At 52.5% G+C, this 27,924-nt stretch overlaps 1 protein-coding gene and 1 long non-coding RNA gene across 2 annotated transcripts; one reads left to right on the top strand and one right to left on the bottom strand.

Annotated features, from left to right (window-relative positions):
- The first annotated feature begins 1,315 nt into the window (after positions 1 to 1,315).
- LOC119113715 (putative ATP-dependent RNA helicase DDX23) lies at positions 1,316 to 10,801 on the top strand. The gene is given in 16 exon segments (XM_037237976.1): positions 1,316 to 1,434; positions 1,906 to 2,073; positions 2,584 to 2,760; positions 3,169 to 3,299; positions 3,946 to 4,075; positions 4,915 to 5,065; positions 5,367 to 5,470; positions 5,816 to 5,924; positions 6,842 to 6,921; positions 6,923 to 6,988; positions 6,991 to 7,017; positions 7,400 to 7,563; positions 7,977 to 8,106; positions 8,466 to 8,615; positions 9,752 to 9,884; positions 10,560 to 10,801. Coding segments are annotated over 15 exon segments (1,872 nt in total). The 5' UTR covers positions 1,316 to 1,434; positions 1,906 to 1,950; the 3' UTR covers positions 10,757 to 10,801.
- Positions 10,802 to 24,135: 13,334 nt separating this feature from the next.
- LOC119113723 (uncharacterized) lies at positions 24,136 to 25,843 on the bottom strand. Its single transcript, XR_005095947.1, has 2 exons — positions 25,728 to 25,843; positions 24,136 to 24,452 (listed from the first exon to the last, which is right to left on the bottom strand). It is a non-coding gene; the product is annotated as an uncharacterized LOC119113723 (long non-coding RNA).
- Positions 25,844 to 27,924: the final 2,081 nt, after the last annotated feature.

The following is a 27,924-nucleotide window of genomic DNA, read 5'->3' as shown; positions in this document are numbered from 1 at the left end:
TACGGTTAGAGTCGTCCGGGGCCTTTAACCGCTCGAATATTGAATTCAAATATTTTTGTCTAAGCCCTTGGCTTGTGTTAGGATGAAGGAATCCAAGTGTGCTCACGTCATGCATTGAGTGGTTTTCGACGCATGTCACACATTCATCAAAATGGAGAAGAATATGCACACACTGTGTGACGTGTCTTATGCATGCTGCTGTGAGTTTGAGATGCGCTTAACTCATGCAGAAATCTGCATCATAGCTAACTTGCACATACATCTCCAATCCAGGAATGTGTAAGACATACCTTGCCCAATAACTGAAATGCCATCTCTGTGACCAGAGGGCTTTAACCAAATTAGGTCAAAAGGAAACCATTGCTCACTCTCTTGTTTTTGTTCTGCTGCTTGTTGAACAAGCTTGTTCATCTCATGCACATCCTGTTCATTGAATGGATGGTATCTGAAGCACTGTTATGTTGATTTTTGAAATATTTGACACCAGAAAGCTGCAGTGCCAGTGAGCAAGATGCCATGACGTCACGCTCGTCTGACGTCACTCTCGTCTGATGTCACTGACTGTCCCGCCACAGGAGCCGGAGCCGTTCGCCGGGCCAGAAGGAGCGCCGTGACAAGGAACCGCTTCGCGACCGCGACCGGGACCGAGACAGGGACCGCGGCAAGGACCAGGACCTCGACAGGAGCCGGGACCGCGGCAGAGAGCAGGACCGCGACCGGGACCGAGACCGAGACCGAGATCGGGACCGAGACCGGGACCGGGACCGGGATCGAGATCGAGATCGAGACCGGGACCGGGACCGGGACCGGGACAGAGACCGGGAACGCGGTCGGCGCCGCTCTCGTTCCCCACGCGGGAGTAAGGAGCGGTGAGTGCGCCAGTCGGATGCGTCCGGCACGTTCGACGTCACGGGCAAGATCCTTCCCCGCTTGTGTCGGTTATTAAGGCTAGAATCCAAAGCATCCGTGGCATTGGAAGCACACCAGTCGCGTGTTGTGTCCAACGTTCCTTCTCGCGTACAATCTTGAGACCAGAGTCACACGTGCGAATGGCTTGGAACAGGCTTAGCGGCATGTTATGGTCGGGCACCACTGACACGCAGTATCGACCGGCTCGCAAGCCCAGAGAGCCGTCCATTGGCGTTCACCGTGCAGCCGTGTCGACCGCCCCTCCCCCGCCCCTCCCCCGCGCCACCCCCGCCCCACTCTCGCCCCGCCCCTGTTGTTCGGGTGTTCGGCCTCAGCTGACAGCGACGACACCCCGTCGTCAGCTCGCCCGAGGCCACGGACGACAGCTCGGCCGTGAAGCGAGAACCCCTCTCGCTGGAGGAGCTGCTGGCCAAGAAGAAGGCTGACGAGGAGGCCAAGAGCAAGCCCAAGTTCCTGACCAAGGAAGAGCGGGCGGCGGAGGCGCTGCGGAAGCGCCAGGAGGAGGTGCGTGGTCGGCGCCGGCCCGCCGGATCGCCGGAGCCAGCCACTCGGGACAGCCTCGGCGGCCGTGACGGCAACAGACGGTCGTAGCAGACGGTCGCTGTGCATCTGGAGCCCGTCTGACAGGAATGGTTTTTAGACCATGCGTGTGTTCTGTGCGATGCTGAGAGAGGGAGAGGGAAGGAGTAATCCTCGACGTTGTGTTTGTTTGCAGAGATGGAAGCGCATATAGCGCGAACATGTGCATAAAACCAGCGCTTGTAATGTACATGCACATCTATGTGTACTGGTGTATTGCCATATATAATGGACGTAATGTGGCACTACTTGTATTTTGGTTTGTTAGTTTGATTGCAAGTAATATCGATAATCACCTACTCGCTGGGACGCGCACCCCGACCGATCGTCCACAACAGCCCGTGGCGTCCATGAGCGGCTTGTTCCCGCACTGCAGCCTGCCTTTGCGTCCGCCAGGTGGCGGAGACACGTCGCCTGCAGGATGAGGAGCGCCAGAAGCGGATGCAGTTCCAGACGGAGGGCCAGCGCAGTGTGGAGCAGCAGCGGCGGCAGCAGCGGCAAGAGACCTACCGACGACCGCAGCGGCCCGACCCGCGCGGCGACCGGCACAAACACGAGCCAGGGGTCAGTGGTGTCGCTCGAACACGAGCCAGGGGTCAGTGGTGTCGCACGAACACGAGCCAGCGGTCAGTGGTGTCGCTCGAACACGAGCCAGGGGTCAGTGGTGTCGCCCAAACGCGAGCCAGGGGTCAGTGGTGTCTTACAAACACGAGCCAGGGTTCAGTGGTGTCGCACGAACGCGAACCAGGGGTCAGTGGTGTCGCACGAACACGAGCCAAGGGTCGGCGGCGCCACACAAACACGAGGCGGTCAGTGGTGCCGCACTAACACGTGCCAGGGGTCAGTGGCACCACACAAACACGAGGCGGTCAGTGGTGTCGCACGAACACGCGCCAGGGGTCAGTGGCGCCAGACAAACACGAGGCCGTCAGTGTTGTCGCACGAACGCGAGCCATCGGTTGCGCGCCGCCGGCCGTCCGCCGTCCGCCGTCCGCCGTCCGCCGTCCGCCGTCCGCCGTCCGCCGTCCGCCGTCCGCCGTCCGCCGCCCGCCGCTGACCGGCCGTGACCCGCAGGGGGAGGTGAGCAAGGACAAACAGCGCGAGGAGCAGGCAATCCGCGAGCGTTACCTGGGCCTCGTGAAGCGAAAGCGGCGCGTGCGCCGGCTCAACGACCGCAAGTTCGTGTTTGACTGGGACGCCGGCGAGGACACGTCCACCGACTACAACCAGCTGTACAAGGAGCGCCACCAGGTGAGGCTGGCGGCGCGTCCGGGCGAGGCGCGGGGGTGCACCGGTGTCGAGGACAGCGGTGTCGCCGAGGGATCAGGGCCGCTGCTCGCGCCGCGCTTGTTGGCGTGGCTGGCCCGGTGGCCGTAGGCGTGGTGCACTTCCTGGGCAGAGCTCTGCGGCTTGCCTGTCATCGGGCCGTTTTTGCGCGTGCTTTTTTTAGTTTCCTTCTGCAGTCACGGGTGTGCGCACAGGCCCTGGCTGATCTGTGGTCGGCGGTCGTGCGCGCAGGCTCTGGCTGATCCCATTCCCCATTCGCCGGGTTTGATCGGCTGAGCTGTCCTGGGATTTGATTGGCTGCTGTCTTCCCGTCCGTTCAGCCGATTGGCGCGGGTCGAGGCGCGCTGACAGCTGATTGGCCGCCGCCTGCAGATCCAGCTGTTCGGCCGCGGTCATATCGCGGGCATCGACATCAAGACGCAGAAGAAGGAACAGACCGAGTTCTACGGCGAACTGATGGAGAACCGCCGAACCGCCGCAGAGAAGGACCAGGAGGTGCAGAGGTGGGAAACATAGCTGCACGCGCAAACCTCGTGTATTCCTGCGCCATGAAATCAGCTAGTCAGCTACATACCTGTACATTTATCTGAGGTGTTGTTTCTGCATGCATGCATGATGGTTATTTCTACACGCATACGCACGCGACTGAAACTGACATCAGGGCCATGTGTCCCTGACCTCGTGTCCCTTCAGGGCCGTCAGGGCCTCGTGTCCCTGACCTCTCATTAGCTGCGCGCACCATCGTCACGTTGTTGCCCTGCACCTCCATGGTCTCTCCATGCGCCATGCTGCACCACCCATCTAGCCCTGCGCCACCCAGCTGGCTCTTTGCCGCCCTGCTGGCTCTGTGTCTTCCAGCTGGCTGTGTGCCTCCCAGCTAGCTTGTGTCTCCCAGCTGGCTCTGTGCCTCCCAGCTGGCTTGTGCCGCCCAGCTGGCTTGTGCCGCCCAGCTGGCTCTGTGCCTCCCAGCTAGCTTGTGCCGCCCAGCTGGCTCTGTGCTTCTCCGCCGGCTCTTTGCCGCCCTGCTGGTTCCGTGCTTCCCCGCTGGCTCTGTGCCACCCTGCTGGCTCTGTGCCTCCCATCTGGCTTGTGCCGCCCAGCTGGCTTTGTGCCTCCCAGCTGGCTCAGACGCCGTTCCCTGCGCCCCAGGCTGAAGAAGGTCAAGCGGCGAGAGGAGAAGCAGCGCTGGGACGACCGCCACTGGTCGGACAAGGAGGTGGAGAACATGACGGAGCGCGACTGGCGCATCTTCCGCGAGGACTACAACATCAGCATCAAGGTGCCGGCCCCGGCCCCGGCGGCAACCAGCGGCCGGCGGCGTCTCGGGACGGGCGGAGGAGGGGAAGGGGGAGGGGAGGGGGGCTGCACAAATTATACGGCGCCGCCATCTCACATGGTGATGCTTCTCTACGGTGAACGGGATCAGTCACCGCCTGCCGGCTTTGATATCGCGGGCGCTCTGCGGCGGGATATGGATATCCGTCGCGCCAGGGCGGTCGCGTCTTTACCAATCGGCCTCGGTCAGCGCTGTGTCGTGTTTGTCGCGGGGTTATGTTCGTGCGCTGACCCGCTCACCGTTGACGCGGCGGCTGTCTGAGATGGCGGCCGAGTCCGTCTATCTGATGGTGTCATGTGTGGTGTGTCGGCCGAGAACGACTCGCGAGGCTCGCCGCCCAACGGTCTGACGCCTGACTGACTGTCATGCTCGTGACATGTCATGTCTGTCATGTCAGTGGTGTCATGTCAGTCATGTCATGTTAAGCATGTCATGTCAAGTCTGTCATGTTATGTCATGCTGTGGCATGCCAGTCATGCCAGGTCTGTCGTGTCATGTCAGTCGTGTCACGTCTGCCGTGTCATGTCTGCCATGTCACGTTTGTCGTGTTATGTCCGTCATGTCATGTCATCTATCATGTCCCTTATGCTTCTCATGGCCATGCCATGTCTGTCATATGTCATGTCTGCCATGTTATGTATGCCATGACATGTCCGTCATGTCTTGCTTGTCACGGCATGCTCTGATCGTCATGCTCCATACTCCGACCACAGCCGACCGCTCCGGGTCCCGTCCCGCGTGCGCGAGCTGACCGTCACCCCCCCCCCCCCCCTCCCCCGCAGGGCGGTAAGGTGCCGTGTCCGATCCGCAAGTGGAAGGAGAGCGGCATCCCGCGTGACATTCTGGAGGTCGTCGACAAGGCCGGCTATCGGGAGCCGACGCCCATCCAGCGGCAGGCCATCCCCATCGGCATGCAGAACCGCGACATCATAGGTCAGCACGCTGGCGCGATGTCGGAGCCGTGTCCGCGGTGCTGCCGCCTCTTGTGGCGCGCTGCGCGGCGCCTCGCGCCGCCGCACGTCAAGGCGTAGTCGACGGCGTTAGTGTGTGCGTTGTTGCCGCGGCGACGTTTCCCCGGCGGCAGTCTCGTGAGGCACACCCGTGCCGCGAGGCGGGCCGCTCGCGCGCAGCCGATCTGGAGATGTCGGGGATGACCCGCTCGGCGCGACTGTGTGAGGTCCGCCTGCTGGCCTGACCTGACCTGACCTGGCCTGACCCGCTGACCTGGCGCCAGGCGTGGCGGAGACCGGCTCGGGCAAGACGCTGGCCTTCCTCATTCCGCTGCTGGTGTGGATCCGTAGTCTGCCCAAGATGACGCTGATCGAGGACCAGGACCAGGTGAGGACCGGCCGGCTGGACTCGGTCGGACCGCGGCGAGCTTCCGAGTGAGGACCGCAGAGGGCCGCAAGAGTGTGCTGCTCCGGCGTCCCAATGTGCGCACACGACCACGAGCCGACGCGTCGTAAGTGTGCTGCGAGTTGGCAGCCTGGCATCGCTGGGATGGTTCAGTTGCGGCGTTAGTAACATGTTCGCTGCCGCTCAGTGAGACTCGTCATTGTCACCGCATCCGCTCCGTTTTCCCTGTCGTGTGATGCGGCCGCCGTGGCCACCGTGCGCCTGCTACCTGACCTGACCTGACCTGACGTGGCCTGACCTCTGACCTGGCCTGGCCTTACCGACCAGGGCCCGTACGCCATCATCATGGCGCCCACGCGCGAGCTGGCGCAGCAGATCGAGGAGGAGTCCAACAAGTTCGGCTCCCCGCTCGGCATTCGCACAGTCGCCGTCATCGGTACGTGACGTCACCCGGGTATGACGTCATCGGTGTGTGACGTCGCGCGATGAGTCGTGGCATCGGGGTGTAGTTCTGTGCGCTTGTGTGTGCGTGCGCGTGCGTGTGCGTGTGCGCGTGTGTGTGTGTGGATGTGTTTTTTATAGCTTGGAGCACCGCTGTCTGTGTTTGCTGCCTGTCATGCATGCGGATGGTGACTACGTGGATTTTTGACGCGTCGCCCACGCGCGAATTTATATAAGAGCGCCACCGGACGTGCTGGGATGCCAGCAGCCTCGCCGTCTGACTGTCCGGCTGGCCACTGTGAGGCGCCGCCACCGTCTAGATGGCGCACCACTGGCTCGGCACCGTTCCGCAGCTAGGTCCGCTGATGGCTAGGAGCGGGGGGGGGGAGGGGGCGCTGGCGCGTCCGCGGGCCGCCTGTGCTCCAGCCGCCCGGTGTCGGGCGTCTCCCCGACACCGCTGGCTCGGCCGGCCGGTGTCTGGGTGTCTGAGTGTCTGTTTGTCTGTCTGAGTGTCTGCGCAACAGCGCCGACGTGGACAGACCTGCGCCGCATCACGCGTGTGAATGTCTGGGAACGGTCGTTATGTATGTCTGAATGTCTGTGTGAATGTTTGTGTGTATGTCTCGGTGCCTCTGTAAGTGTATGTATGTCTGAGCAGTTGTACAAGTGCACGTGGGTCTGGACGTGCGCGCACGTGAATTACGTCGGACGGTCCGCGTGAATGAACACGTCTGCATACCTGCCGGAATGCGCACGTCTGAATACGTCCGTGAATGCACGCATGTCTGAACACACGCCAGACTGGCCGCATGCTTGCATGTCTGCGCGTGGTCCCGCTCGCTGACCTGTCGTGACCCCGCGGGCTGACCTGTCATGACCCTGGTGGCTGACCTTGGCCCCGGCCGTCGGCAGGCGGCCTCAGCCGCGAGGACCAGGGCTTCAAGCTGCGGCTGGGCTGCGAGATCGTCATCGCGACGCCCGGCCGCCTGATCGACGTGCTGGAGAACCGCTACCTGGTGCTCTCGCGCTGCGTCTACATCGTGCTCGACGAGGCCGACCGCATGATCGACATGGGCTTCGAGCCGGAGGCGAGTGGGCGGCGGCGGCGGCGGCCGGGCGGGGCGGGGTGGAGGCGCGGCGACGGTGACAGGGAGGGCACTGGCACGGTGGGAGTGGTGAGGTGTTGCGCCGCTGGGCCAAGAGCCAGCTCGTGACAGCAGGTGATGCTGAGGTCACGTGGTGTGGGTCACGCTCTTCGGGTCTGGTCTGGTCTGGTCACGCGGTGACATGCCCACGTCCAGAGGCTGGCGGCGTGGCCGTAGCGGCACGCCGCTGTCCAGAAACCTCCTGCGGCATCTTGGCACCCTGCTCATGTTCGCGGTCCCGGCTGCGCCGTGGTGTGCGGCCGGTGTCCCTGCCCCCCCCCCCCCCCCACGCCGTCCAGCTGACGCCGGATCGGCCGCGCCACAGGTGCAGAAGATCCTGGACCACATGCCCGTCTCGAACGCCAAGCCGGATACGGACGAGGCCGAGGACGAGGACCACCTGATGGAGAACTTCAAGTCCAAGCACAAGTACCGGCAGACGGTCATGTTCACGGCCACCATGCCGCCGTCTGTGGAGCGGCTGGCGCGGTGAGTCGGGGAGGCAGGGAGCCAGGGAGGGTGACGTGGTGGCGGCGAGGCAGATGAATGCAGGCAGGGCGAAGCGTGGAAAGAAAGGTAGACAGGAACGACAGAATAGCGTGTTTGTGTGTCGATAACGTCATCCTTTATGGTCGCATGCACGTGCTTTTCTGGAGTCACCTCACGCGTCCGACGTTTCGCCTGAGCAGCTCGCACACGCAGTAATCGGCGCTCAGAGAGCAGCCTGAAAGACGCAGGTTCTTTCCTTGCCTCTGCTCGCGGGCCTGCTCAAACGGAACGGACTCCGCCACGGGGAGCGGTCAGAAAAGACGGAGAGCTGACACGGGACGGAGTCGTTGCGCGGCGCCCGGCAGACGTCGTCGCCGACGGCCCGGTCATCTCGAGCTGTGTCCGTGTTCCAGCAACTACCTGCGCCGGCCGGCCGTCGTCTACATCGGTGGCGGCAGCAAGCCGGCGGAGCGCGTCGAGCAGATCGTGCACCTGGTCACCGAGTCGCAGAAGCGCACCAAGCTGATGGCCATCCTGCAGAAGGTGGGCCGGCCGCGGCGGTGGGCACGCGGCGGGGTTCGATCGGTCGGGGGGCCGCTTTGGGGACAATTGTTCTGCGATCGCTGCGATCGGCATGCTGAAGACAGCTGCGCAAATGCACGCGATGATGACATGCATGTCTACGTGGCGTATGCTCATCGTGACTTTTGCTGGGCGGCCGCGTGGATCACTTTTCTTAAAGCCCTGCGCTGCCGCCTCGTTTCTGGGACCCCGCCACTGTCTGCACCGCGTTTGACACCCGGCCAACCGTCCGCAACAGACCTGACCTGACCTGCCCCGACTCCACCTGACGTGACCTGACCCCGCCTGGCTTGACCCGCGACCTGTCCGTTCGCCCGCAGGGTATCGACCCGCCAATCATCATCTTCGTGAATCAGAAGAAGGGCGCCGATGTGTTGGCCCGCGGCCTCGAGAAGCTCGGCTACAACGCGGCCACGCTGCACGGCGGCAAGGGCCAGGAGCAGCGCGAGTTCGCTCTCGGCAGTCTCAAGGTACGCTGGCTGGTGTAAAGGCACGCCCGGCAGTATTCAGATACACTGGCTGGTGCAAAAGTACGCCCAATAGTGTCGAGATACACTGGCTGGTGTGAAGGTACGCTCGGAAGTGTCAAGGCACGCTGGCTGCTGTGAATGTGCGTTCAGCAGTGCCAAGGTGTGCTTGCTGGTGTGGAAGTACACTCGGCAGTGTCGTGGTACGCTGACTGGTGTAGAGATACACTCGGCAGTGTCAATGTGCGCTCGGCAGTGTCGAGGTGCGCTGACTGGTGTAGAGATGCACTCGGCAGTGTCAAGGTGCGCTCGGCAGTGTCACTGTACACTGGCTGGCGTGAGGGCACGCTCGCCGGTCTCAGATCAAGCAGGCGAGCCTGAGGGCACGATCGGCAGTGTCCAGGCAACGGCAGCATTTACCGTTGGTGGACCGACAGTCGCTCTCAACCGCTGTGAGACGTCGGTCTCGACGTACGGGGACGACGGTTCCAAACTTCCATCATTTGTACATATCCGATAGGACAGCCTCAAACCTCAATCATTATTGCCAGCGTGTGCAGAGTAGCGTTGGGATATAAGGGGATGTTCAAGTAAAGACACGTAAGGAGTGTCGGCTTAATGGGATCCAAACAGTCAGAAGGCACGCAGGAAGGGTCGGTCGAAGCCCCTGAGGGCGGGCAGAAAGACTCTGACTGTATCTATATCTTCAGCCCGAAGATGCACAGAAGGCAGCAGTTGCCCTGAAAGCATCCATAGCCTGTATTTATAGTTTCATTCTGAAAATACGCAGAAGGCAGCAACTGCTCTGAAAGCATCCATAGCCTCAGTTTGAGATGCGTAGCTAATGTTAGTCCGTTGGTACACAGAAGGCAGCAATTGCTCCGAAAGCATCCACAGCCTCAGTCTGAAGATACGCAGTTTATTTCAGTCTGTTGGTACCCAGACAGGCGTCCAGAGCTCCCTGTACCGAACCCCTGCCCATGTGCGGGAGGCCTGCTGGCTGGCCACCGCGGACCAGCGCTGGCCGGCGGCCCCGCGCCACACGAGCTGTCGGTCTCTACGGGCCGGCGCGGTACCCCGGCGCTGTCCCGGTCGCTGTGAGGCCGTCCCGCGTCACTGGAGTTCTCTCGTCGCCGCAGGCGGGCAGCAAGGACATCCTGGTAGCGACAGACGTGGCCGGCCGCGGTATCGACATCAAGGACGTCTCCATGGTCATCAACTACGACATGACCAAGACCATCGAGTCGTACACGCACAGGATCGGCCGCACAGGTCCGTGGTCGTGGGGCGGGAGGGGTGAAATAGGGGGGGGGGGGGGGGGGCAAAAAGCGTCGTGGCGTCTGGCCGCTGTTGTGGGAGGCATATTTTTCATGAACGTTATTCTGTTTGGCGTTGATTTTGCTTGCGAGTCACTTATTGTTTTGAAGGCGAGCGATTCAGTCGATCCCTAATGAGGCAAAGTGCGTTCGCAGTGGTTCGTGAGTAGTGTGCGCTCTTTCTAAGGTTGCGGGATTCTGAAAATGGAATTGAGCATCTGATACCATACGAATAGCGCCCGCTGTGTAGTGCGACCTCTCCACACTGTGCACTCCCCATGGCGTAACCTTGTGCTGTAACCCTCATACCGTGACTCCACTTTACCGTGGCCTCTATACTGTAAACTTTTAGTACCATGATCTCTGGGACGGAGGCCATTTTGGGCGCAAAGCAACCTCGGCCGTTTTGTGGGCGTCGGCGCGCCCTGAAGCCCCAATCATCAGTTGTGGCCTTTCCGAACGTGACCGCTGTACGTTGTGTCCTTTCGATACCGCGATCTGTGCCTTATGGCACCTGTCCCCCAATGCCATTATGTTCCGTGATCTCTGTGCACTGTGACCTCTGTACACTGTGACCTGTGTACACGGTGACCTTTGCGCACCGTGACCTTCCGGTGTACCTTGCGGGCAGGCCGAGCCGGCAAGAACGGCGTGGCGGTGACCTTCATCACGCAGGAGGACTCGGCCGTGTTCTACGACCTGAAGCAGCTGCTGGTGAACTCCCCGATCAGCCAGTGCCCGGCCGACCTGGCCAACCACCCGGACGCCCAGCACAAGCCCGGCACGGTCATGAACAAGAAGCGCAAGGAGGAGAAGATCTACGTTTAGCGCCGGCCGGCCGGGGTGTGGGTACCGAGCCTCGGACCTGGGCGGCCGCCGGTGCGCGGGATGCAGTGCGCGGCGCGCCGGCCGCGGGTCGGGACCGGCCCCCGCGTCCGGCTGGGTCTGTCGGCGCCAGACCGTCGTCCGGAGGGTAGTGCGGCGCGGCGATCGCGTCGCACGCTTGTCGTTGGCGAGCGCGTGGCGGCCGGGCGGCGGCGGCGACGGCGGCCACCACACGGTGGTGGCCGCCGCAGGCGCGCATGGCTCCGCGCCGCGCCTTCGATCAGCGCCTGCGACGAAACGCGCCGCGCGCCGCCCTGGCGGCGGGTTTGTGGAGGCGTTCTCGCCGTGTTGTGTGGTGGGGATGCCTGTGCAAGTGTCACGAAATGCATGTCAGAGAACGGTGTCCAGTGTTACTGACCCACTGACGGATTTGAGCCACGGCTAATATGGTTTGCCTCAGCCTGGTGGGTATCGGGGTTTTCTTTTTTCAGCTTATTCAACGTGTCATCTGTTCATACGGCGGGAGCAAAATGGCAGCCAGGTCAGGGCGGTGAGAGACACGGCGTTCGACTGCAGGCACCTCCTCGATATCTTACCTCCCGTTGAGGTAGACTCACGAACAACAGTCAGGGGATAGCGTGATCCCCGTGGAATCAAGAGGTTGTCAGCTTGAGGCTGTCAGGCGTGATGATCCTTCAGGTTCAGGTCAATCTGAAACCGCGGACGCCAGCCGGCAGGGAGGTCTATCGCAATGCAAAACCTCTCATTGAGTTTGTATGGAAGCAAGATGAAATTTTCGTTGTTATGTACATTTGGAGTATTTTACATAACGTGGTAAAGCAAATATGCGCATAGGTTGCAGAGTTTCGTCACAATGCGGGCACAAATTATCAGCGTCTGGCCATCTCAGGAACTTGACATTCGCGATTCCCTGGCTTAACAATCACTTCCTTTCACAATCTGAGAAGTCTTCAGCTTTAGACAATCCGTCCAAGGATGGACTGTTTTAGTGTCCATGGTGCCTCCATGTCATTCCCATCTGGACCCTCTGAACATGGTAACGCGGCGAAGATTGCGGTCATTGAAACCGGCCGGCGGTGATGACGTCAACAGATCCTTCGCACTTTCGGGGGACCAATGCAATTTTAACAGCTCCCAAAGTCATTGATTCTCGCAAGTTTATGATATCCGGGGAAAGTTAAAAGTGACTGTGGCAAAGTGACTGTGGCATAAAAGTGAGGCATCCAAACAGCTTAGAACAAGTGTCCAACATATGCGCGTTGCGGCCGCCGCTGAGGCTGCTGGATCCCGGGCCGACCGTTCATTGGTTTGTTCATTCATCATCCCGACCGTTCATTGGTCCGTTCATTGGTCCCTTTCTTGGTCACCCCGAAGGTTCATTGGTCCGCTGCGGGTCGGGCGGCTGCGATCGTTCGTGGCACTGCTCCCGGGGTCGCTGAACCGAGTACCGCTACGGTTCGGCGACGGTCAGCGGCGGGATTGTCGCAACGTTTTTTTTTCTTTTAGTCGGAGCCTTTTGAATAGATGGATTTCTGGAATCACAGCTCATGCCAAGAAATGCTTGTTGTTGGTTCCCGGACAAAAAGTCGAATGAAACAGGAGCAAAAACGTCGAGCAGGATAAAAGTCAAGAGGTTTATAATTCCATTCGGAAAAAGTCGAATGCTAAAAGTCGATACGGGCAAAAGGCGACAGTGAAAAAGCCGAAACGAAATAAGTTGGACGACTGAACATCGACAGTGATAACGCAAAAAGTCATGAGGACTGGTGCTCGGAGAAAAGTCAGCAGGATTTGACGCCTGGTATGAGAGGTGGGCAAGTGGCGGCCACGGGAGAGGCATATGGGAGTGAATGCGACGGGACGTCGGCTAACGGTATAGGACCGTAGTATAGTATAGGACGGTATGGGCCGACAGTAAAGGACCAGATCGCACCAGGAGGGATCTGGGAGAACGGACGAGATGGGACCGGGTCGGACGGAACCGGACGAGACCGATGGATCAGATGAGACAGGACCGGACTGAATCGGACGACAGCAGACGGGACCACGCACGACTGGACGCGATCAGACAGCATAACACGTCACCGGACATGCTCGAAAGGAGTCGAACGGGATCCGACGGGACCAGATGGGGCCCGTCGGAACCAGGAAAAGGAGACAAAACCGGGCGGAGCCGGAGGGAACAAGCCGACATCAGCCGAGACTAGACGGAGCATGATGCTTTCGGATGTGGCAGGAAGGGACTAGACAAATTTCGAGGTGGCCCTCGTGGAGAGCTGCTACCCGAGGGTCTAGACACGGCGCCCAAATAAAGGTTCACCTATTTCCACCATCATCTGGCTCTCGTCGGCTGCTCAGCGGCGTACGGTTCCGGTCTTCAGGGGTGAAACAAACTTCTGATTTACCGGACACGATCGATGAAAAGAGCGAGCACTTTTGCGAGCAAATTGGTGACAAAATTGCGAGAATGGAAACGAATTACAACAGACCAGACCATACCACAACAGACAATCCCAGCTAGACGAAACTCAGGGCTTAGTATTGGTTTGCATTCGCTAACACTTGCAGCGCTAGCGAGTGTAGAACACAAGTTAAGTGCACATGTGGAAACGTTAACGTTTCGCTGCATGAGCAAGTTGAGCCGCGAGGCACCGCCAAACATAGTAGCTTTAATCAGGATAGTTTTTAGCAGGTGACAGAACTATACTACAAACCATGCTGTATCAGTGCCGCCACTACAGATCAGGGGTGGCACAGTGTTTTTATAACGCCCCACAGATAAGTGTTTTTTGCATATTTTTCGGCCGAGATTCACGTCACATATCAAACAGTATACGAACAGCCTCCGATTAAACGGCACAGACTGACTCCAGGATTCACAATTTTTCCCCCAAAACAATTTTCCCCCAAATTCGATGCACACCTTTTCCAGAATTGGGAGCAGGGATGTAGTTTCTCAAAATTAAGCTTGGGGTCTAAACCCTAAAAATTGTGATTTAAACTTTATGAATAAACATGACTTATTTTGCGATTATGAACTAAACCGGAGACTACATCCCTAGCTAGGAGGCACCCCTACCCCAACTGAATCTGACACCACGCGTCTCTGGGCTGGTTATGTTAAGTATACCTTTATCTAATTTCATTAGCATAGTCTCAACCATCGTTCAGTGTTTGATGGCCAGGAAATGATACTTAAGTCAAATGAATTCTCGAAGCGAAAATGCTTGATTATTATGCCGCATTGCATCGAATTTGGCTTCGTTTTTTGTGGAGTATCGCATTTCTTTCTCAAAGATTTGATCCGAACCCTTTACATGGATGGATTTCTGGGACCAGAGCTCACGCTAAGCAGTGTTGTTGTGTGAGCCCCGATCCTTTCCACCCGATGGCGCAAACTTTTAAGATATATTGCAACGGCTTCTGAAAGATTGGGCTCTATGTGACAATTGAACGGTTCCAAATTTCGTCGCTAACAGAAAAAAAAACACTTCTTTCACCCCTGCTGCGTTTTGTGCTAGGGAGAGGGAGGGGAGTGAAGCAGGCAGGGCGGCCGCATGACAGCAGACGGTGTCTGTTGTACGACTGTGTTGGCAGTGAATCCGCGTCTGCACTATGAAACCCTAAAATCACCCGCATGGTAAATACCCGTTCCAGACAACACTATGGTGCTTGATATCAGCGAGGAATGCCTTAAGCTCCTGGTTATTCGGCCAGGGGTGTGGTGTCATATCAGTTGGGAAAGGGGGGAGGGATGGCGCAAAGCAGGGTAAATGACTTAGCCTTTGCGTAAAACGTCGACAAATGGAGCTCTCTTCGGTTTCGTCCCTCTTTTTTCCTAAAGTTTGAGGGGGGGGGGGTCCAGCTAAGCAGGAAGCTGCACCTCTGTTCAGCAGCTGTTCGGTATTATGACTTCAGAGATTCCATGCCAAGTCACGACCTTCAACATACCAGAAGGCACGAACCAACGGCGCAATAGAGTAAACATTGACCTTGTCAATCTATTGAAAATACAATGTAACTCGATCAGTACAATGCAAACATTGTATTGATGATTGAGATCGTCAGTGCTCAAGATAATGACTGTGTTGTGAAAGGCACTCACCAGCTTCTTGTGGACTTTCTGCCGGCTTTCGTCCCTTTGAAGCTTTTATCTTTTGACCTTTCCATTTTCACTTATACTCGTCGACTTTAATCCCTGCCAGCCTTCAGTCCATAAACTTTTTAGGTCGGCATTTTCAGAATCGACTTGCCATTTTGTTTTCCACTCGACTTTCTTCCGGACACATTTGTGGTGTGAGTCACGGCCCGTACCATCCAATCGTGACATTCCAGGTCATCGGCAGAAACTGCTGACGAACTTTTAACGTGCCACAATGCTTGGTGTCCGCAATGTCCGTCCTGCGCTCTGGCATTGCCTGGGCCGCGTTCCTCATTGGCGAAGTACTTAATTTGCTACTTATGGCGACTTAAGTGACTACGTTGTACATAAGCGACTTATCTCCAAGCCGTAAGAGCTGTTGTGACGCACTTACCTCTGACGTCATAAGTTGCAACTTGTGGACAGATGCTAATAATGGGGAACGCGGCCCTGAGCTTTACTGCGGACGCTGCCAACGGCCGCAGGCAATAGGTGGCAAGGACAAACAACAAGCGCTTAAAAATGACTCGAGCACACCACGCCACGGGTGGGGGGTCGGAAGGCATGCGCTCTAACCAACTGGACTATCGGGACGAACCATATCCCGTTGAGCATCTATGCGTGTACGCCAGCGTTTACGCCAAACTCTGTGTTGTGGCAGTACTGGATCATAAAAACACCAGAAAGTGATGGCGATAGCGTTCATTAAAACTTTAGCCAAATGCTGGCACGGCGTACGCAGGTGCCGTGCCAGAGCCTCGCGGCTAAACTGATGGGCTTCCGAACCACAGCGGCACAGTTGAAACGCAACATGTTCACCGAGGTTCATGATTTTAATCATCGCACGCCTGCCTTGTAAGTCTGAATCAGCAAACGTCCCGCCTTGCAACGCTGCTCGCCGAATGCCTTTTCCGGTTGGGGTTTCGCTACGCATTCAAGACGCTTCAAGAAAAGCGTTCTGACCGCCGCCGCGAGTGCTGGGTTCACGGCTTAGCACCCGTCGATAACACCTGGCCAAGTGTCACGAAACGTATCCCAGAAAGCGGCCTCCCGTGTAGCGGCCGCCCCGACCGGCAAGCATGGCCAGCATGGCTGATGCCAGCCGGTGTGACATCCGGGCCAGATTCGTCAAAGTCGCAGCTGTCAACACGGCGTGGGGGTGGGGGGGGGGGGGGGGGCACGGCTGGGCACAACGGACACCCGGCGTGGTCTGTGCGGGGCCCCAGCGGACGACAGAGAGACAGACCGCAGAAAGGCGGACCGCAGAGAGGCGAAACGCAGAGAGACAGACCGCAGAGAGGCGGACCGCAGAGAGGCGAAACGCAGAGAGACAGACCGCAGAGAGGCGGACTGCAGAGAGGCGGAACGCAGAGAGACAGACCGCAGAGAGGCGGACCGCAGAGAGGCGGAACGCAGAGAGACGGACCGCAGGGAGGCGGACCGCAGAGAGGTGGACCGCAGAGAGACGGACCGCAGAGAGGCGGACCGCAGAGAGGCGGACAGCAGAGAGACGGACCGCAGGGAGGCGGACCGCAGAGAGGCGGGCCGGCGGGCTCACCTCCAGAGAGCGAGCGCCTGGTGTGGCCTGTGTTCACGCCTCACGGTCTTCACGGCCGGCGCGCTCTGCGGACGCGGCCTGACCGACCTGTCCGACGACCCCGTCCCTTGTGGTCATTCCTATAATCGTCGATGGCGGGATCTCCATCCGTCTAGAAAATCCCGCCATCAGGAGCTGATAAGGCCTGGCGTACGCCACGCCGGAAGAGAACGGGCCGTATCCTGGTCTCTCACGAAGCGTTGTACACCAACGGATAGGTCGCCTTTCTGCCGTGCATCATCCTGCATCCCAGGCGGTCCGAACTGATCCCCGGTCATACCATGACCTACGCTTCTCCATGTCCTCACGCCTGAGATCAAGTGAGAGACAGCGAAGCGAGTCAACCGCATCATGGCCCACAAACAAATGAAACCGTGCCCTCGAGTCGCGCCACACATCAAGCGATTATCTGCGCAAGAGCAGGGCTGTGGTCGTCTGGCTCCTGACTCGTAACCATAGCTGAGCCGATTTACTCTGGCGTATTCTGTGCTTGCCACCTCTTATAGCTACTGTCATGTCCTGTCACCTATCAGCCTAGTGGTCGGATCACATGTGTTTAGGTCATTCACGCACAGTCACATATCAGCCTAGTGGTCGGATCACATGTGTTTAGGTCATTCACGCACAGCCACTATCAGCCTTTTCAGGCAGGTCGGATTCTTACTCTCTGTCTTCACAAGTCTACAGTCACAACCGTGTCCAGCGCCAAAACAGCGTGGTATAGGGGCCCTAACATACGGAAATGTTTGCTTAATTCAACAAGGTTTGTACAGCTTCAGACATTTTACAGTTAGATGGTGGCTGACTATGACTAGATGCTGTTAGTGACAGAAAAGTGATTATTTCTGTTTCTGTTAGTTGCTTGAGTAGTTTCTGCTTTGCTGATTGAAACGGTGTCATCGCCCAGAGTAAATGTCGCAGCACCGATCCGAATTGCGTATGCGACGGTGTGCTGTTCATTCTGCGCTTCGTGGTGTATCTTAACGGCGACATATTGCATTTAGGTCCATATGGGTAGATATCTTCTTATCATTATGCTTCAGGATTATGCTCGCTTCCACGAATGGTGTTCGTAAACTTACAAGCCCTCGAAGCCACTCAAACAACTATCCTTCATTTCAATGTCTCGGTGCATGCTCCGTTTGATTGCAATGCATTCGCATTCATGCTTCGCCGAAATGCACCATTGAGAGTTCGAAGCCCAGAAAACACCTGATAATTGGTGAAATAAAACATTGTTTTCGCACTAAATTCTTCCTCGGTTTGTCACACCAGTTGAAAATTGGCAATTACGTCGCAAACCTTCAGTGACACACAACCACATGCCTCGTGTCCAGAGCCAGACGTAAATTTAGTTCTACGAGCATTTTAGTTTTTTTCTGGACGGTCACAAATGCAGCAACAACAACCCCCTAGCATGTCGTTTACATGGATTCAGTGTACAATGGTCGCATCGATCAAGGTCAAGTCGCCATAACACTCGTACTCGGTCGTTGGTGTCATGGCGTTATTCCGAACGTCAGCGAATTTCTCTGTTGGTGTCAAAGTAAGTTTGGATTTATATGTACTAGATATAGATATAGATAGATAGATAGATAGAGAGAGAGAGAGATACATATATATATATATATATATATATATATATATATATATATATATATACACGTTTGCTATATATGTATGATTGCTATATTGGCGACATAGTTACATAAAACGAGCCGGGGGGAGGGGAAGTGAAAAATAGCTCAGCCTATCTCCAAAATGCGTCAACAAATATATCTTTCCCCAGATTTTACCTACTTTCTTCCCAAAGTTGTTGGGAGGCGGGGACTGAAGCTCCCCAACTAAATAGGCAACTACACCTCTGCTATGCTATATATATATATATATATATATATATATATATATATATATATATATATATATATAAATTTTTGTATATACATGTATATATATATACATTTCTATGAATATATGTATCTATATATGTGTATATATAAGCGCATACAACTAATAAAAATGCCACTGTGCTTTACGGCGCCGTCATGTCAATAAGAAATGCCAAAAATGTAAGCTCTGCCTTAGTCTAGCATATGAAGTGGTTGGAATGACAAAGACATGTCGGTGAGGTCGCTACAGGATACCATGTCATACAGAAGGAGCATGGAAGCACTAATGATTAGTATATTACGTATAGTATGCACAAGCTCATACTGAGCCTGGCCCATTACTCATCAAAAGGAATGACTGGCGCCACTGCCCCTCTAATCTTTTGGGCGCGTTAAAAATGCACCATTGGCAGAAACGTTGAGCATATTTAGCCAGAAATCACAGGCGTACGCATGTACGTAAGCTGCTATTTGCATTTCCGAGGAACATTGTGCATATAGACAAGGCAGTATTAATCGCCGTATTCCTCGTGGAATATTCAAGAGAATGAATATATATATATATGTATATATATATATATATATATATATATATATATATATATATATATATACATACATATATATATATATATATATATATACATGTCATATTTCGCATGTATGCCTTTCTTGAAACGAAATCGGCCGCGCCTTTCGTTTCGATAACGGCATGTATCCAAAATATCACACCTCTCTCTTCATTCTCCTGGTTATTCTACGAGGAATCAGGCTATTAATACTGTCTTACCTGTATACGGATATCTTGCAGTCAGAGAACACAGGGCCTCGCCGTTATCAAATATATGACATTGAATATGTAAATGGTTTAAGGGGATGTTCCACGTTTGTATGACATTTTGAATTGAAATAGCCATCTTGGGGACCTTTTGATTAAGTTCACGGTCATGTCCTTTTCAAGATCCAAAAAATCTGGTTCCTGAGTGACGCGCCCGCAAATGTGCGAAAAGGTTCATTTGGAGCCTATTTCCAAGTTGCTTCGGCATTAATGACGTCATAGAAACGTCATGCAATCGCGGTCATACTACAGGCTGTTTTCTGCTTATGGTCAAAACAGCATGGCCGCTGGTACATTCGCAAAAGCGATGATGCGGCACGAATGATACAATGCGCGGAAGATGATTGGCTGTTAGCAAGATTTCGCTGCTGAATGCGTGTCGCGGACGTAAGCGTGAACACTTTCGGGTCGTGCGGCACTGGTCGTGAACGGGGAATTTTTCCTTATTTCTGGGCCACAGGTCAATGGTATGAAAGAGAACGCCACTGTCTGCAAAAAAGTATGGCACCCAAAAAATGGGCTCTCCCACGAAAGGTATAACAAAAAAGATGCGACAGCAAACCTGTCTTTTTCCGCTGCTGGCGTTTTTTTGTTTTGTTTGTCTACTGACGTATCTCTTACAGACAGCTCCGTTGGCGCCTTGTGTACCAGAGCACAAAACCTTACACGGGGTTATTGGTTAGCAAGGGATTATTAAATTAGGGAAACATTACAGGAATTTTAGATGTATATTTCACTACATATTTCACACATATTCTACCACAAATTTAAATCTAGAACAAGAAATTGTGTTCTACAAGTGCAACCTCTTGAAACGCATTACTATGAACTCCCGTTGGGACTTTGTTTTGAAAGGAGGTTACGGTGAAATGTGGTGTTATGACTGAAAATCTGTACCGCAATTGCGAGAAGACATTCAATTTGATAGCCCCGTGAGCTGTGCAAGTGTGATATGACACTTATTTGACAAAAGGGTGCGAATTGGGGCTTGAAACGTGTGTGATCACTGGTGGTGTGTGCCTTACCATTTTACTATAGCAATTGCAATGCTTTGGCAACCAATTCATAGCAACTTTACAACTATATTAATTTTCGCATGGCACCGCATTGCCAGTTGCAAACAATAAAGAAAGTAACTACTGCGAAGATTACATGATACCAATGTCAGGACAACAGCACTGCAGGCAACGATGGGTCGACAATAAAGTATTGACAAAATAATCAATAGTATAGCAGCAACAGCAGCAGCACAGCACATCGTGCTTTGATATCAGTAATCTGCCATAAAAACTGGCGATCGCTACGTTGCGGATGTCAAACAGCCCACCAAAGCTTTTCTTACGGTCCGCACCACGACAAAAAAAAATCCACAAACAAACCGCTCACCAATCCGCAACCCGACCCAGCCCCCGCAACGAGAATGGCCGGTTGGCGTCAGCTTTCGTGCGTTTTGAGGCACTGTTTAGGTCCGGCTGCCAGATACAGCCAGGTATTGCCGTCGTCACAAAACCATTCCATAACGCCATCAAGCAATGACGTAATGGGCCGCATTTTTACAAACTTTGAAATTTTGCTACCTAGCGTCGTTTTTGAACCTTGAAAGCACACCAATAGTTACAAGTAAGCTTTTCCCATCATATCTCATGCCTACCTCAAAATCCTCAAATGTGGAACATTCCCTTTAAATTCTAACTTTTTGTCCAAATCTTCTATCTGTCTATAGCAAACCCTCCCGGATACCGTTATTTTGCACACCCTTGACTCTGAGTCGTGACAAATATAAAGTTCAAAGCTCACCTGAAGACTATGTTTGTCATCATATAGTGAACTTTGCCGCCTACTTATTTCATGTCTTCAGTTTAAGTTTTTACACCCCAATCATTATAAGAAAATAGTGATAACTTTGAAGGTGGGATGATATAATGCCCCTGTTTTTTTATTCCTGATAGTTTTTCCACTTTTAAAATGGCAATTGTGTCCAATTAGTGGTAAAGTTAGGTGCAGGCATTGATAACCATTTGTGCTTCTAAGTGGTGCAGATAACCATTCTAAGTCCAAATGTGTAAGCTTTTTACCATTTTTTTGCAGGTAAGTATAAATGGTGCAGATAACCATTTGTGCGTTCTAAGACCGCTTTTGTCATACTGCAAAACTATGCTCTAGAATTCAGTGTTTAATTGATTTTTTTTAACCGAATGATCTTCAAAATGATGACTTCGGTTCGAAATCCGATACAAATGTGCACACTCCCTTTAGGTCCTTTCGATCCTTTCCCCAATCCTCCCGTGCATATAAACAAAAAAGGAGAATATTGGGCGCATGGAATGCAGCTAGTATCTGAACTGATGGTTAGGCAAATTCTGAACGTATCACTATATATATATATATATATATATATATATATATCATCACCTTCATATATCATTTTTATCACTATCACATCGGCTGCAAAATGGGAGTCATTCCTCAACACAAAAACCATTTTAGGATTAACCAAACGTTTGTTTTTTATTTCGATTTTGCATCCTGGACGCAAATCAAAGTGACTGAAATCTTGGAGAAAAATGAGCATTTTGGGGAAGTTAGCTCAAATTTTTAATCCTAATCCTAGTCAATCGTTGTTCCGGAGCAACTCTTAAATTCTTGACGATGTCCTCTGATCAACTAAGGGGTGCCGGCAACACGAAAAGTGAGATTTTATATTTACTTGTCTAGTCCCACCACCAAATTTCGGCAACGGTTCACGCTGCCTTGAATGCTAATCCGCTCGTACTTATATACTACTTAGTACTTAGACTATTTGTATATACTATATATATATATATATAGAGAGAGAGAGAGAGAGAGAGAGAGAGAGAGAGAGAGAGAGAGAGAGAGAGAGAGAGAGAGAGAGAGAGAGAGATATATATATATATATATATATATAGTATATACATATAATAATATATATGTATATACTATATAATAGTCTATATATATATATATATATATAATATAGACTACTGTAATAATCAGAACTTAGACTTATATAATACTTGGTGCTTAAATAACCTACATTGCGCATGACAATGCCATTATGGTGTTTCAGTTGCCACGCATTCAAAATGAGGCGGGTCAGGGCCGCATTCCCGTCAACGACACGACAGTTTGGAACAGTGTCTCCCGGACGTACAGCTTACCTGAATCGCATTACATGTTTGATGATGTGAGCGGAGAAAGGTGTTCTCAAGGGAAGGCATGTGCCTCAAGGCCTTGGTGAAAGGTTGAGAACCATTTTTCTGGAATGATGCCTGGAGGAGTGCTTCTGTTTTGTTTTGCAGTAACTGACATGCATATGTTTTATCGATGCAGTTTTTGCATGGCACAAGCCTTCGTGTATACGGGAGGAGATGCCAAATACTTCATACACACTGCTCTTGTGGAAACATAAATAAATACACAAAAATTACCAGAGCACAGAATGGTAAGATGATCGCATATTCCTAGTCTAGTATCTATTGCAAGATGAATACCGCCATCTAGCGTTATTCGCGACACCACGCCTCCATGGCTACATATTGCTAGCCATCGCAGTGGGGCTTTGTAACGGAACGACAGGTGCCAATAAGTATACGACCGAACGATTTTAATAAATGTAAATCCCTGTCACAAATAACTGAATGTACGACTAGCATAAAAACACGTACCAAGACAAAGATCATGCACGGACTTGCAAAAGTGTCATCGACATGAAATGGGGACATCATGTGCATGCAGAAGTTTGGCATCAACACCCTTGTAGCCATTATCCATCTCTTGACTCCAGTGACAGCCGGCGGCGGGTGGTGCAGCTATCCGTTCTTGCAATGTATTCTTGGGCACAAGATGGAGCGCCACCCTTTGCATACAGTCAGGTTCTAATGTGTTGCAGTGATTGGGGAAGTAGCATTTTCCATTGAAATGCTCTGAAGGGAAAGTGTGATCAGTTTTTACAGCTGGTGCGTGATGGATGTTATCAAGTAAAGAATATATAAAGTATATGATTATTTCGTCAATTACGCTAAGTATAAGAGCGCATCATTGATGAGAGCCTCCCTATGGTTATGGTTTTGCCATGAAAAAGCTGCTGGTATGAAAATGGGATGATATGAAGCTGAACCCACGCAAAATGCGAATTCGTCTCTAAGAAAACTGAAAAGCGGATTCCATATGGGAAGGTCTGATGGGTGTGCTATTGATGCGACGCATGGCAGGAGTCGATGAACATCTTACAGACGACCCTTCGCTTTTGCGGGAGCTTCGTAGTGCATACTACTAAAACTACATCACCATGGTGACACACTTGCTCAGCAACGGCTGGAACGTACTGAAGGTGTCACCCACACGAGGGTACCGGAGACGTTCGCGAGGTTTCGGACGCCAGTGACAAACATTTGCTTTCCATTTCCCACCATCCTCACCGAATTCGTAACACCTTTGACCTTGAACGCATTAGCTGGCTAGCTGTACTCACAGTTGGAACCTGTCGCAACCCTGACGTCCCTGAACACAAGGAGTCGCCATGATTTAACTCTTATTTCGTCAGCGGTTCAGGCTTTGAAAAACTGTGGTACAAATCAGGCATATGGCTAGCGGTCTAACCCGTTGCTTGGGAGAATAAAAAAAAATCGGGAAATCCAAAAAAAGAAAAAAGGTTATTTTACTATCAAAGCATTGACACCATGTGACTGTAACTGCTCGCACCATAGGCGTGGTTCTTCGGGGTGGGCGGGGTCTGTGGGACTGTAATATCTCTTGGTGCCTGCTGTGACATGACAACTGCAGTCTGGTGTCCTCCACGATCTCATGCCTCAATGGCCACCCTTTGCGAACTGTCGCCTTGCATTTCAAACTTGCACAACAGATGTAAACAATGCACGATGCCGTAATTGTATTCAATGTAACGCCCTCTCGCAAGGAGCTCACTGTCCGGTTCGCATAAACACGTGCAGAAATCGAACACGATCTTGCAAAAGTGCTTTCAACAAAAAAGGTTAATACCATGTGCATGCAGCGACACATCACCATCACTGCAGTCGTTATCCATCCCGTGACGACAGCAGCAGCCGACAGTAGGTGGTGCAGTTAACCCTTGCAATGTTTTCCTCTGCACAGAACACAGCACCATCCTCTGCGACAGTCACCTCCCAATGTGGTGCATTGATCGGGGTAGCGACATTTTCTTTTGCATTCCCCTGAAATGAGAGAGTGATCGGTCTTCACAACTGGTGCATGGTGGACATTATTAAGTATATGATGTGTGACGCCAACGAATATTTTGTCAATTATCTTAAATATAAGAGTGTATCATTGATGGCAACTATCCTATGGTTTTGACGCCAAAACACATCTGACGTGATTATGTTATGATGTGAAAATGAACACAATCGAAAGGCAAATCGCTTCTTTAGCACGCGACAATGTGGCCGGTTAAACATCCTTTGCTCGGGTGAGGTCAGTTTGACCCCTTGCGATATCAAAAAGTATGAGAGCTGGAAACACTAACTTCACAGAGTGGGTTGCTTATATGTGAATTCACTTGTGTCAAAATTATGGATTCTTAGGTCCTGACTTCGGGGTCAAACGAGGTCAAACAAGATCAAGCTTCAGATTAGTATCCCCAGACCCTTTCATACATCCGCTGTGCATCTAGACAATTTAAGGTTAGTGACCTTGTCTGACCTTAATAGGGTCATGGTGGACGAAAATCCACAAGGCTGACCCCTTTTCCGACTGGAAAAGCATGAAAGTCTCCGCTGGGCAGAACGTTCCTAAGAACATAAAGTTAATCTTGATCATTTAAGGCCAGTGACCCAACCTGACCTTTAAAAGTCCTTGGATCATGCTTGTTGAAATCCCTATTTTTGCCAACTTCGAAATGAGCATCAGAAACAATCCCTTAAAGCAAGCCATCGAACATAAAACGCTAGTTTTGAACTCGGTCTGACATTTATACCTGACCTACTTCAATGGAAGTTGTTGTTTTCATAAATATAATTGGCTTATGACATAATAAACTATCTCAGAGATGTATGGCTTCATCAAACACTTCGCCGTCGCACAAAATGAAAGATTTTCTAGACATGGCCTTCGCTGAGAGCCATGGCCCGATTTTGACCTACAATAGGTCAGCTACTTTGCAAGGTGCCGTACAAGGTACGTCTAATTCTCGCATAGCATTTACCTACGGCTATCCAACGTTGCGTGTGACTACGCCGCGCCGTTCGCAATCCATTAAAAAAAAAACATCCGGGGCAACTTCACACACACCCGGGCGTATGTCAGAACTAAATAGCACATCTCGATAGGGAAGACCTTACATGTAACCTATCGATGTGGTGCATGACAACAGCTCATGAGCATGTTGCTAACGACTTGTAGTTTGGGCAGAAATTTCGTAGTCCATAGCGTCACACATCACCATAGCGACAACGTCTGCTCAGCACCAGGCGACAACGAATGGAACGTACTGTATGTGTCGCCCCGAAGACAGCAGAGACGCTTGTGAGGTTTCCAGCACCAGCGGCAGACATTTCTCTTCCATTTTCCGCACGCCTGGCCGAATTTGCGACACCTTCCTCCTGCAATGCACCGGTTGGATACCTCTCTTTACGGTTGAAGCCTGCCACACTTTTGACGTGCTAGAACTCAAGGAGTCATTTAGCACGATACAATGCCTGTATGCACGACGGTCTGGAGTGCTGACAATTGAGGTACAAATCTGGCGCATGGATAGCGACCTAATGCGTTGCTGAAGGGAACCAAAGAGCTCTTTTACGATCAAAGCTTTGGTACCATACAATAGTGACTGCTCACAAGGAACACATGATTCTCTTGGGTTGGTTGAGGTGTGATTGCCCCCCTTATACCTCACGGACACATCTTTCGGTGGTCTGAATAGGATCGTCTTACCTTTTTGCATTTTTACTGATATCTAGATCAGACACGCCCGGTTTAATAAAAACAATAAGATTAATTCGCCAGTTGATTTCGCACCACCCGGCTGGTACACATGCCGGGGGTGCCGGTACAGGACATCTTGGGGTGGTTCAACCGACCACAACGATTCTGCTCAATATAGCAGCTACTTCTATGAGTAGCAGCTTCGGACGGGGCATTTTAGCAGGTGGATAGTTTGCCAAGATGCGTATTCAGATCACAGTTTGCGGGACAGTTTGCTACAAAATAGTCCTATCATCAGCACACCACATTCACCTGACATAACATGGCAAACAACGAAAAGTGGACCTAGAAAAGTGAGGCAGTGAGACCTAAAGCTGACAATTTTTCTTGTGCAGACGCCTAGACCATAGGTCATACAGAAGATATGACGGCGGGGCAGAAGGCCCACCAGCTATTTTTGGGGACATGCTGTCCCTGCCGTTCCCACCTACCAGTGGTATCTGCTTTGGCAACCATGGAAAGTCGGTGATGAAGGTGGAATTTGGCAATGCAGTATGATGGAATAACTTCCAATGAAGTATGCACTTCCATGGTTGTACCACACACGAACACTTGTACTTAGCTGCCCGAAGCACAAATATAATCATTACATTGAGTCCGTCCCAAGGGTCCATCACAGCGTGACTTTGAAATCTTCTTTGATGGTCACACACTCCCTTTAAAGCCCCTGAATGTCTTCATTTTTGGAGCAGGTTTTGCGACAGTTTTTCACCTTTACAGAACGAGGACCAAGAGCACTTCGTGTGGTGCTGCGACGCCTCGGCTGACACAGAATATTTTCACGGTCTCCTTACGGACCTTTTTATTGTCATGTCTGTTAGACACTTCCATTGTTAAAGAGCAGCGACCAACACAGGAGGACTTTGCCAAGAGAAACACCGGAAACTCACCTTCAGTGGTCACCAACACCAGACAAAACACGACGATTAATGGTAGCAGACGCATGGTTGGTGAGAGACGACTCGACAGGATATGCCCATGCTGCCTTTGGTCGCTTTTTATACTAGCAAAAACGGACCATGAGGCGGAGGGGGCGTCAATCATCCCATCCCCTCCAAAGGTCAACAAACAAGCCTGTGATGTCTGGCGACATTTGCAACAACAAGGTGATATCATCAACCGCAACCTTTGTTTACGAACGTGCCAATGGTGCACGGAGTAGTGCTTAGTCACACAGGGAAGGGCGTAGAGGACAATGCCGACATGGCCCATGCAACGCATTCGGGATGTATGTACATGGAACGTACTGACTGATTGTGATAAAGCGTTGCGTTACTCATCTCGTTGAATTAGAACGCTGCGAAGTGTTAATAGTCAAGTTACCGTCCTTACGCTTCTTTTATGAGACCTTGTAATGTCGACTACCGCGAACGCTTTTCACGGAAATATGTCCTATATAGCTTGGAGACCCAAATTAGCTTACGCGCTACTTGTATAACCGAACATACCGCAGAATTCAAGATGGCGGCCGCCACCATCCTGAGTGTGTGTCCGGTTTCAAAGTTGTTTTCTCTATGGATTGGAGTGTTGTTCAACACGATTTTTGAGATATTTCCTGCTGCAGGGAGTCCATTTCTGCAATTATTTGTCACAAATGGGGTCGAATTCAGGGCCAAGTCGAGGGTCAAAGGTCAAAGATGATCACGAAAAACGGCAATCACCTCTATTGATTAATACATGTGCTGTGTCCTCATGTCCTCATTG

This window comes from Pollicipes pollicipes, unplaced genomic scaffold (genome assembly GCF_011947565.3).
Source record: "Pollicipes pollicipes isolate AB1234 unplaced genomic scaffold, Ppol_2.1 Scaffold_7262;HRSCAF=8765_pilon_pilon_pilon, whole genome shotgun sequence".
In the NCBI taxonomy this organism is placed as follows: Eukaryota; Metazoa; Arthropoda; class Thecostraca; order Pollicipedomorpha; family Pollicipedidae; genus Pollicipes; species Pollicipes pollicipes.
Note: the sequence above shows the minus strand (reverse complement) of the source record. Positions and strands in the feature narration are given on the sequence as shown.